Genomic DNA, 12,625 nt, shown 5'->3' with positions numbered 1-12,625 from the left:
GGGTAGGGAAAAAAATCAGCAAGGTAATTTAGAGAGCATCAAAGCTCAAGGAAATGCTAGTATCATTATCCTCTGATAGCAGAGCGCTGATTGACTCCTTCTTGCTGAAAGCCATTAGCAGAGCTGATTCAGAGAGGACTGGGCCATGACTTTACTGATAAGCAATTACCGAGGTGTCATTCTGTCCCGACGAAGTGAGCCGTGAAATCTGCTCCTCCAGGTCACATAAACAGAAAGTTTTAATCAACGCTCACCAAGGAAGAGCAACAAAAATACAGCAAGATGCTTGGAAACCGGAGTGTAGCAGGAAATGTTTGTGCTATATTCAGTTTTTTGGTCCAGCTGGACTAATTTTTAAATGTAGCCCTGCTTTCTAATTCCAAAAGATACAAATACAATGTCTTTTAAGTATGTTCATACACCTTAAGTATTATCACTATTGCTCACTCTAGAACCACAAATCACAATGTATGTTTTAGAGGCATTAATCCATCCATCCATCCAACCATCCATAGCAGGATGCTATTGACCAATTACTTTGATTCAGGTGTTGGATCATGGTTCCCCTGACTTTCAGGCCTGTTAACAAAGGTTAAGTTATCTTTAGATAATCTTTAGATAATTTAACCTTATCTAAACTGTGCACTGACCCTTGTCAGAAGAAACCCTAGCAAGAGGCAGAAAATAATTTCTTTGTGTTCAGAGTAAGAAGGTCAATGGCATACTAGTGATTTTGATCCTGTAGGGAATATTGAAATGTGTAAACACCATGATACGTGAGAAATAAGTTGGTTTGATCCATTAAAGCCTGAATCTCTGTGTGTCTGAATGCATTAATGTGTCACTCCAGGGTGTGATTGTGCATTTTACTGACAATTTGTTCCTTTTATTGATTGTTGTCACATCAGCCATGTGAAGCAGACAGCTTCTCTGTTTGAATATTTAATTTATTCTTCAATTGTTTCGTCAGAAAACACATGTATAGACTGAGAACACAGCTTCTCATGTGATCCTCAAATTTATCCTGCAAGTCTCTTTAAAACTGCCTCAAGTTTGAGAGAATCACATCTTACTGGAAAATGGCTCCGGTATCTTTTCAAAATAAAAGCAGTGCCACACAAAGCAAATTTATACAATGAATCCAGGAAATAATGGAAGGTTTGATTTTTTTCCCCAAAGCTTGCAATGACAAATTGATTAGCCTAACAAATGTGACTCTCACAGTACAGAAGAACATGTCTTGATGGAATCTTGAAGAAGACCGAAACATATTTTTTATCATCCACTGGAAATGTGGATGAAAAACGTGATAGCTCTCTTCTGGAAAAACAATGTGATCTGGCAGACTCCTTAGAAAAGGAGGCTTGTAGCAAGGAAACTATCTTCTCGAAGAGGGAGAAAGAGCCATTGACATGTAAGGACATGAACAAAACAATCCAGTGTCTAACTTTCTCTGAACCAGTACACATTCAGGTGGAAAATGTCCCAGAGTGGTCTGATGAACAAACCCAAATAAATGTTCAAGTATAAAATGTCCCTGACGAACAAACCCAGAGAATGTTCAAGTGCACAATGTCTATGATGAACAAACCCAAGAAAATGTCCAGGTACAGAATGTCCCTGAGGTCCCTGACAATCAAACCTCCGAAGCTGCAGGCTGCAAAAATCAAAGTCATAACGCTCAAATTCCCATCCCTTTGCTTTACCCTCGTCCGACAGAACCACAAACTTTACTTAGACTGATTGTCCACCTTCAACAGCATTTACACTTTCTTTTTGAAGAACTGTGGAAAACCACAGCATGTCTACCTGAGGGAATTGAAAAGAAAACTTTCTTGGAGGAAAATTATGAGTGCTGCTTGACACAGCTCCACCTCTATGAAAAGATATGATTGTTTAAAGACTTGGAAGAAATTGCAAATTTGCCCAAGTCCTCAGAATGGCAAACAAATAAAGCAAAGTGTGAAACCAGATCTGAAGAGTCTAAATTGGGACATAATGCAGTACAGGAATATCTGATGAAACTTCAAAATGAGATACACAAAACCAATCTTCAGCTAAATGCTAAATTGAAACACCAAGAAAACATGCTGAAGAAAATCTCACAACAAGAAGACAAGAAGAAGAAAATGGTCTCTGTTCAAACACAGACAGATTTACCAGAGACCTCAAAGTTAAAAACAGTCCATCGCCAATCTGTTTCAGCACAAACCAAGATGGATGCACATGTCTGTGGGTCACCTTTATATTGCAACTGAAACAAAGAGCACTGCATTCCACAGCCAGGGGCGGCGCCAGGAAACTTGGGCCCCATGACAAAAAATTTAATCGGGCCCCCCTGCTGTTACAATTTCTTGAGTCTATTTGACCCATAAAAAGCGGCACACTTTTACAGGCATGTAGCTGCCTTGCTTTCTTGTCATGACAGTTTGTTATGAGACAGATAATCTGTGAAAAGATGAATCTCCTCTACCTCCTCCCTGACCCTGACTGACGGCAAAAGATTGTGATTGACAGCGCTAAAACTCACCTCATACCTCTGATTGGTTGTTTCTAGAGAGCACTGGGAGAAAGCAGAGGAATGAAATTATTGTCAAATAATCTCTCAACATATTGACAGTCTTAACAAATATGTACTTTTTGTACTTAAATATATGAATATGTTGGTAGATTTTTTCCCCTTCTTTCTTTAAATGCTTGTGAAATGGAGACAAAGTCTGTAGAGCCAACTTTCCTAAATGGTTGATAATCTCACACAGTAACCCCCCTCTCTTGGAGAAAAACTGGGGAACAAATTGACAGTCTTGTCTTTTTCTCTCTCTCCTTCTAAAAATATAACTTTATTATTTTTCTTGGCAGCATAGTAACTAACAGTTGTTCTTGCACACCGTCTGAACACCGTCACCTAAGCATGAAGGAACCATTTCATGCAGATTCAAGGGGGGGCTTCAATGTAAATTTGAATGTGTGCATTTTGGACTGGGAGTGGTAACATTTATTTTTTACTGATAAAAATAATTTAAAAAGCACGATGTTATTAATTTTGTAAGGCCCCAATTTTTTTTTCTATTTCCATGAAGAAAACAAAAACAAGACTATTTTGTGGAGGGCCCCCTGTCGGTCAGAGGGCCTTGGAATTGTCCTAACGTCCACCCCCCCTTAACGGCGCCCCTGACTAAAGGTAACACTTGATTGTGCTATGAAATGGCACTATGTGCCTGGTAAGCACATCATTGCCCCTTTAAACTGTTTTACTTCCATAATATGAAAGTAATGTGACCTTTGGAGGGTCACAATTTGCAGAGACCAACAACCTAATAATCATGTTTTTGGACTGTGGGAGGAAGTCTCTACGCTGAGATTTGAGCCCAGGGCAGTTCTTGCTGCAAGGCAACAGTGCTACGGACTGCGCCACGTGCCGACTTAATAATTATAAACTTAATCACATATTAATAATAATAACAATTTTAAAACTTACCCAGTCATTCAATGATTTGTTTGTTATTGCCGAAACATAAAGTTTTTGACTTAAGTCATGAGCACTTTCAGTGTTTTACTTTGAAAGTCTGATCCGGGTCTGACGTCATTCATAATATTAACGGAGCTTTTAGAGCAGCGGCTCCTGCGTCAGTCGGAGTGAAAGTTGTCTCCGGCTGGAGCGGAGGTCCGTCAGGATCCCGGCAGCTTGTTTAGTTCTTCCTCCCCGGACAGAGAGAGCGACATGCGGCGGAAGGAGAAGAGGCTGCTGCAGGTCACCGGGCTGCTGCTCGCCGCGGCTCTTTTCTTCCCGAACGTCGGCCTATGGTCTTTGTACCGGGACCGCGTGCTGGACAGCGGCTCAGCGGGCTCAGCGGACGGACCGAGCCGAATCTCAGCGCTGCTTCAGGTAAGGCGGCGGTTTTCTGTTAAAATAACCATAATAACAAACTGGCTGAGAAAATCCACACATCTGCGACTGAAAGCAAATAGAAACCACAGCTGAATTTTTTTAACCGAGCACCTGAAAGACTAGAGCTAAGAAATGCAGAATTGGGACTTTGGAAAGTTGTCGGTACAGTTTCAGCACGTTGGAGAGCGCAATGAGTTTCATAGAAGAACCAGCATGTCCAGACACGAATATTCAGCAGGATTTGCTTCTGTATACTGAGAAATGATAAAAGCACAACTTCACTCATCATTCATTTTAAGCACGATTCTCAGACCCAGACAGGGGATTAGATCCGGTTTCCCCCAGGGTTCGAGCTTGAACATTTCTAACTATAATAATGTCAATCAGTCAGATCTGTTTACCATTTCGCATATATTTATATGTAACACAAATCACTTTTATAGAAGTTAAAGCAAAGGAACAAGCACATTAACAATGAGGAATCAGCAAAAAATAAATAAAAAAAAAAAATAAAAAAAAAAGAACAAATAAAAAACTGAACTTGATACACAACAATTTTAGTAGATAAATATAATAAAATGTCATACATCATACAGAAAGATAAGAACCATTTGGATGCTAGAATTCTCTGTAAAAATAAACTTTCACCATAGGAATGAAATACAACCAGACGAAGGCAAACTTACTTAAAATCGGACAAATGTTTTTTGAAACCGGAGTAGAAAGATGTTTATGCTTTTAAAATTGTCAGCACTCTCAGCTGTCTTCAAAAAAACTTGTTCTAATCAATAATACCTCCTTTCTTTCTCGACTGAAGTCTGTAGCCTGAAAGCAGATCTTAAAAAGAGGTTCAACTAAAACTATTAATATGTCAATATTTAATAAATGCATCATAAATCAGTTCTAAAACATCCAGGTAGAGATGTGCTATTAATTATAACCAGTTCAGCAGATCATAGAGTATGAAAAATACATTAACTATTGCAGTCAAATGCCATCTGCAGCATCTTCTTTTGCAAAACTGACTGTCAGCATGTAATATCAGACATGCTCTGTAAAAACAAACCAGACATACTGTTAGAAAAAGTCTAAACAGAGCAAAACAAACCAACAGTTTTCATGATTTCAATCTTTGTTTTGCGTAAGTAAAAATAAAACTTGACTACGTCTGTTTAGAGCTCAGCTTCTTCTTTGTTACGATAAACCATAAAATTATGTCAAGTCTTCATTTCATTTGTGCTTTGTTTGCTTAAGATGAGAAAAGGACAAAGAGGGAAATGTTTTATCAGACTAATGGAGGAGGTTTTTGATTGTGGGACAAAAGTCAGTGACAGGCTGCTTGGATGATGTTGGGAAGACTTGCCTTCCATCGGAGCTGCTTCTCTGCCTCCTGTTGCTTCACTGAAGCACATAAAAGTCAGTACCGTAATCCCATTCTGGTTTTCCCACATACAGTCTAGTTAGAGACATTTGTAGCTGGTTTTCTCTGCAGCTGCTGCTGAAACTGCTGAGCTCACTTACACACTCACTGATGTGTTAGATAAAGCAGAATTAAAAAAGATTCAGATTTATTTTCACAAAGAAAATTGCTTAAAATGGGACTTTTAATCTGGTTTGTTCTAATTGTTGCAGAATATAGATTGCAGTAGTTTGAATTAGCGAGAAGAATGGATCTTTTCAGCTTTGACTAACGGTGAATAAACAATTTTCTCCATTCACATCTCTACTACAAAGAACACAATCATAAACATCCAGTCATCATTGGGCATCCTGTGGATTTTAGAATCTAATAATCAAGTTAGAGGCAGAAGTTTGAATTGAATCTTGATGTTATCTAATCGATTATATACTTACTAAATCTTTAACGTAGAAAGTATTTTATTGGCACCTTTAAGCTTGATGTAAATTTGCCATGCTTATAGCTATGTTTGGAGGGCCCAATCTCGGCATTCTGTCAAGCATGGTGGTGGCAGCATAGTGCTGAGGTGCTGTTGTATATGCACAAAGTGAGGGGAACGATGAAGGGGTGAGATACATTTTAAACTCTTGAATTTCACCTCAAATCAACAGCTTTGGACACAGAAAACGGTCCAAAGCAACATTCTGACACATTTTGCAATCAATTACATCCATCCACTTTCTAACACCCTTGTCCCTTAGTGGGGTTGGGAGGGTTGCTGGTGCCTATCTCCAGCTAACGTTCCTGACGAGAGGCAGGGTGCAATCAATTACATTTTAATATCAATTCAGTTCTTTAATTAATCATAAGGGAAATGGATAATTAGATGTGCAGCATGGCTCTATGTACAGGTAACCACCCAAATCAAATGAACTTTAATTAGAACTTTTAAGGATGAATGTACTGGGCACTTTATTAGGTACACATTGTTATGTTGGACTCTCGTTTTGCCCTCAGAACCACTTTCATTGCTTATGGCATAAATTCAAAACATACGTTGAAAACAGCAGATATTCTGCATAAACTGGTTTAAAAAGCTGTTGTGGCCTTTCTGTCATCTGTAACCAGACTCCCTTTTTTCTCTGACCTTTGACACCAACAAGGCATTTCAGGCAACACACCTGCTACTCACTTGGCTTTCTTTGTCTCTGGAGACTGGTGAGGGATGGTTGTGTTTGAAAATCCCAACAGACCAACAGTGTTTGAAACACTGTTGGTCTGTTGGTTCTTCTGGCACTAACAACCCTGTCATGTTCAAAGTCACTTATATCCTCTTTTTCCTCCCCATTCTGAGGCTCAGCAGGTGACAACCTCTAGATGCCTGAATGTACTCAGTTGCTGTCATGTGATTGATTAGATGTAGAATTTGTGCTAACAAGCAATAAAATTCATGATATGTGAATATTTTAGCCTAATTATGCAATTATAAAAATTCACTCTAAATTAAAATGTTTGTATTTTGTGTCATTTCAGCCTGGAAAAGTAATGGTTTAAAAAAAAAAAAAAGAACAAAAATCCAAAACAAATACGACATGATGCCCATGATGAGTCAAAGGAAACTTCTGACAGGAATCTCTTACTTTAAACATATTAAATGTGACAGTTTTCTTGCATACCATCTCTTATTTCACACAAGGTTTCAGGTAATATTTCACATTTCTGCACATGAAAACTGCTTAGCAGTGGGATTTAATAATAAATATTTCCTAAATGAAAATTGTAGGGCATTTGTGCATTTTATTTGTGTTTTTATTGGCTGCGGCGCTGCTCTAGATTATTACATCTCTCTAACCATCTTTTATAAGCAGTAAACCTTGATATCATTCAGTGTTGATACTCTCCAGTACCAGAAGAGATCCTGCTTGTTTTAGCCAGCGGCGTGTTTGTTGCATTTGTTTGCGCAGACTTTCAGTCAAGTCATCTCAGTGGATACTTGTTTACTGTACATGTGGCTGTCAGAGAAGATAATCTAAATAACAAAAAATGTAACACAATACAATTATTTTAAGCTGTCTAATGGATTTAGTAACAGGTTGTAACTTTGCGGTGTTCCCTCTGATGATGGTAAAGAGAATTTTTCTGTGAAAGTTTCTCCCAATCTGAGCTTGCTTATTTCATATAAGAGGCATCAAAACCTCCCACTTGCTTTGTGTTTTTGCATGTTTTCTGAAACTGATAGGTTAGGTTTTAATCCATCACTTTCTGGGAGAGAGGTTTCAGTTTTCACAAGTTGCAGTCTGTGTCGGGTCCTCTGTCCACTCTGCAGCTCAGCAGGATTCTGCATAATGGCTCCTTTTTGGAAATAATGGGCCTTACAGTGGAGTTACTGCACTGTTTTTCTCTGCAGGGTCTTTTGCAGCCTGGAGTTAGGAAGAAAATGGAAATCTTTGTGGGGTTTACACACATTGTGACGGGTTTGTGCAGCTGTGAGCTGGGTTTAGAGGTTTTGCTCCGCAGCCAGCCAGACTGTTGCTCCGATTCTTGTAGAGATGGGACGTGTTTCGAACTTGTTAGCTGTTTTGTCAACTTGAAGTGACTCGGTCTGCATATTCAGGGTTGAGAACTTGTGAAAACAACCCACAGAAATGTTAGGCTGTGCTTGGCCTCGAAGCAAAAGATTTAAAAACATCATATATCATCTTTCAGAATTTGTATTTAGCTTTGATGTATGTGTTTAGATAAAACAAGCTGGATGACTTAACTTATGATCATAATTTTTAAAGGATCTTCCCTGCTGTTCATAAATCACAGGGAAAGAAAAAGTAGCCAAATGTTACTGATTGTGGTGTTTTATAAGCTTGCAAATGGTGTTCCAACTTTAGAATTTGTGTTTTCAAATGTCCCTTGGGAAGTTGCATTCCATATTTATGCTATTTGAAGCTATCAACAGCATTCTGGGGTAAATGTGACTGGATATTTGGCCTTTCTCCTTGGGAGAATTGAATTGGTTCCTACTTTTAAATGATAAAACCAAGTCCAACTTCCATCAGTCCCCTTCTTCAATATTAAATCCATTTCATGCAGGGTGCAAGTGACACTGATAAGAAAGAATTACCTTTACCTGATGCTGCCACCACCATCTTTGACAGTCTCATCTCAAGTCATCCATGCTGATTTTTTGTCATTGTGGTCAAACAGAGTTTAGTAAAAGTCTTATGAATAACCAAGTTTTAGACCCCAGTTGCAGTGAATCATGAAAACTGACTAGAACGTTATTGCCAGTGGTGTTGGCAAGTAAAAAATATTCTAGAACATTCAGTACCAATGGTTGAACTAAGCGACTATTTCTTTGGCACTCTTTATATTTTAAAATTTTTTCAGCAATTTATAATTTACGTCTAATATAGTTTCTGCAGATTTTGTGCTAAATAAGTTTGAAATAAATACTAAATCATTTGGAGTAAATGTCATATAAACTATGATATTTATAATTTATGAACATCATTCTTAGTCCTCAACTAAAAATAAGGACTAAATTTAATGTTGGAGTCGCAGCTGCTGCTCTCATTCAGATAGAATGTGGATTCATTCCCTGGACTGAGGTAGAAATGGGTATTTTTGTGCACACAAGTTTTTGCATTCCTGGACAAAGCAAAAGGATGCTCTCAGCTCCCAGCACAAATTGACTTGTCTGTGAAGTATCGGAAAGTGGAGGAAGGCGGGGAGCAGAAGGTGAGATAAAAACAGGAAAAGCAGGTAATTGTCTCCCTGGGGTTCTGTGATATAACGAAAAACAGAAAAGAAGAAGAAGAAGATGGAGGGGAAAAAAATCTCCTCTTGAGTCCAACCTTCTGAAGGCTTTCACTTTTAGCATGGAAAAAAGAAAACAGACAGGTGGTGTTGACCCAAGGTGGTCGAACTCGTTGGTCCGCAGAGAACAAATGCTCAGATCTGTTTTTTATCAAATGCACGGCTTTGCTCTTCTCCCCCTGCCAAGCAAAGCAGGGTAAAATGTAGACATCTCTCTTTCTTTCTTTAGCTTGTGTCGTTTTCTTATTTTACATCCATCCATCCAGCCAGGCATCATATCCTTCTCCTGCTCTAACACCTAAGGCAATGTTTCTCACTCCTGGACCTTGGTGCCCACAGTCCTTCATGTTTGAGATGGATTCTTCTCCAGCACACCTGATTCAAATGATTGCTCTACCTCCAGCTTGAAACCAAGTGCTGCAAAAGGCAGAAGTATCTCAGGCAGAAAGGAAACATGTAAAACATGTAAGAGATGGAAGAGGACCGGGGCTGTGAAGCACCCATCTAAGGTGTTCAGAGGCTAAAGTAGATACCTTGTCATTGATGAGACCTGGGTCTGCCCCGGGCTGTCCTCCCAGTGAGATCCTGGTCAGATGCCCAAACCACCACAGCTGATTCCTGTAGATGTGGAGAAGCAGAACTTGTACTCCAAGCTACTGATGATGGAGCATTTCAACTCTAAGGCAGAGCTCAATTCTGGTTCTGTTTGTCGTGATCCATGATTCTTGACCAAATATGAAGGTTGGAAAGTAAATAGTTATAGAAGAGCTTGATTTTAGGCCATCTTCACCACACACTGGAGTGAAGCTCTCATTTTTGCAGTTGAACCTGTGATTTATCTAATCGTTACTGCTATATGAATGATACCGTACTTCAGGAGGAGAATCTCAGAGGAAACATTCCACCTCTTTCCATGGTAGAACCGTGATGTTAGAGTTGCTTTGGTTGAGGTTTGCAACAACAAAACATTCAATTTGATCAAATTTATCAATGGTCACAATAAAAAAAACAAGTCACAAATGATAAAATACATGTGGATAGCAATAGATCTTGCATTTAATTTGCAAGTTGCTTTTTAGAACTTTTCAAAACTCAGTTTTATTACAGAACTTTCAGATTTCCTTCAAGAACCTACAGGGTTCATTCCAGAAAATATACATTACAGTACAGAACTTTCTGGAGCTAAATGATTACTTCCTGGGAGCTTGTGAGAAGATTTACATGACTTAGCAGAGTCTACATCTTTTTCAAAAGTTGGAGGTTATTTTCCAAGACCTATTTCATAGAACCAACTTGCTACATTTTGCAACTTATGTTTTTTATTTTTATTTTTTTCATGAAGCTTGCAGGTTACTTTCTGGACCTTATATAATTTCATTTGTACACTTATAAATGAAACAATACATGTCAGTTCATAAGTAATCTATCAGTTATTGAGAAGTATGGCCTGTATAATGTTTTGCTCACAATGTACTATAACAATGTACTATATCACAACGAGGACAAGACAGATATAAAGGCAGGCAGAAAAGTGATAGCATTTACATAAATTATTTCATTTAACCATAGCAAAAGATATAAAAAGGACAGTTTTCAATATTTTAACCTCCTTTGTTAAAGTTGGTCAGGTGGTGCAGCAAAAAGTTTAAAAAGGACAAATTTGACCTGTGAGGGTTGCTGCCATTTGTCACTGATCACATCGTCTTCTTGTATTTCCCTGGAGAAAGATGTCTCTTTTAAGCTGGAACACGTCAAAAGAAGGAAGGGAAACAAAGTTAAGGTCTCAAAGCAAAATGTGGCAAGTCTCTGCTGAAAAGGTGCCATCGTAGATGTTAACGTGGCATTTCCACTCATTGTACAGGGAGTTCTTTTTATTTCTGGGCACTGAAGACCTTTTCAAATCTGTTCCTGTGCGACAGGTAGGGCTGGCTCAGGGAACATGTTTTCTTTCTCCTTTTGGGAAGCCTCACGTATTATAGTTATTTGACATTAATATTAAAAGTGACAAAGAAGAGTTTTTTATTTATATTTATAAGGTTATTGAGTCAGAATCTTTTCTAAAGTTAAAAGTTGATAAATATTTCTACATGTTATTTGCTTTTAAATGTAACTTCTCATAATAGAGCTTAATTTGTTTCTCATTTTCTCCCATCAGAGTGCTGTTGCTGTGAAGTTGACATTTGGATGGTTCCTCTTCCAACAACCAATAAAGTGAAAATTTTGACCTTTTAAGTTACTGGTGGATAATCGTTATGGGTAAATACATATTCAAAATGTACTTTTAACTAGAGCTTTAAATGTGATATTTTTCTATCTTGCAGTTTCAAAAACATTAATTAACATAAATGAGTTTTTCTTAGGAAAAACTTGTGAATGCAGCAGTTCTGCAGCTTTATTGTATATTAAGAAAAACAACTTTATGTTGGCAGGAAAATTTATTCCATATAAAATCGTATATTTTTGACTAAATCCACTGATTGAGGTGGAAAATACATTTTAAAACACAAAATATTCAATTTTTCCTTCCATAATTTTACATACTGAGACTGATTTCAGAAAACAAAGGTTTAAACAAAGACGAGTTTATAATTAATTTATGAAGCCGTAAAGAGAGGAAAGGAGCTAAACAAGTCCAAAAATGACATTTTTCAATGTATTATGGAAATATTAAAAAGTGTAAGTTCCAGCTCTTTGCGCACAGTATTTATTGTTCTCACCGTACTGCAGAGGTGTGCTCCATTAAATTGGTGTTTTTATGCTGGCATTGAAAAAACTTGGCAATATATGTGTCCATGATTTAATAACCCTTAAAACTTTCAGCTTTAAGCTTCATCTTAAATCTAAACTGAACAGAGCAGAATTCAGTGGAACTGGAAAAAAAGTAAAATAAAGTGAATACACGGGTCTATGTGGTAGGAAAGAAATGGATGTTCCAGCAGAAAGCTGGGTTAATGCGGTGTCCGGCTTCATTTCTTGCATATTAGTGTTGAGTTATTAAGACAGCTTTTCTGGGAGTTATATTCCCTTGGCTGTTTGTTCTCTGCAAGGTCCTCTACAACTGCTGGCTACTCACTTGTGTGACTGTATGTGTGAGAGAGGCGGGTGGGGCTGTGGAGGGGGTACGTTGGGCCAGACGGGGAAAAAAAGACTCTCTGTTTTAATCACCAGCATCTTTTCTCTCATGCTGTTTTTCACAGCCTCGGCCCACTCGCGCAAAGTATAGAGACTTGTGCAAAAAACAGTATAAAAATAAGAGTTACTCTGAAGCTTTCAGAATCAGCTATAGTCTTTTATTCTCTGTGTTCTGTTGCTCAAGGTCTCGTTGGAGCGGAAAGCCTCAGTGGAATAAAACATCCACAGTGGCTGAAATTTTAATTAGAAGCAAATGTGTTGGCGTAGCATCACTTCCATTCATTTGGAAAATACACAGATGGACTCACACTCTACTTGACCCACCGAAAGCAGCAAAAAAAAGTTTATCTAAAATAAATTCCTAACTGTCTTTGTGTTCTGGCAGTGGAACAATA

At 38.2% G+C, this 12,625-nt stretch overlaps 1 protein-coding gene across 1 annotated transcript in view; it reads left to right on the top strand.

The window, feature by feature from the left end:
• Positions 1–3,522: 3,522 nt before the first annotated feature.
• The window catches only part of LOC106916508 (polypeptide N-acetylgalactosaminyltransferase 10-like), a 53,378-nt gene continuing 44,275 nt past the window's right edge, over positions 3,523–12,625 (top strand). The window contains exon 1 of the mRNA XM_088012335.1: positions 3,523–3,886. Coding sequence (XP_087868461.1) covers positions 3,722–3,886 — 165 coding nt within the window. The 5' untranslated portion in view covers positions 3,523–3,721. The remainder of the gene's footprint in view (positions 3,887–12,625) is intronic.

This window comes from Poecilia mexicana, unplaced genomic scaffold, assembly GCF_051168715.1.
Source record: "Poecilia mexicana isolate PSO_F unplaced genomic scaffold, ASM5116871v1 scaffold_14, whole genome shotgun sequence".
Lineage (NCBI taxonomy): Eukaryota > Metazoa > Chordata > Actinopteri > Cyprinodontiformes > Poeciliidae > Poecilia > Poecilia mexicana.
This window is presented reverse-complemented; position numbering and strand designations above follow the sequence as displayed.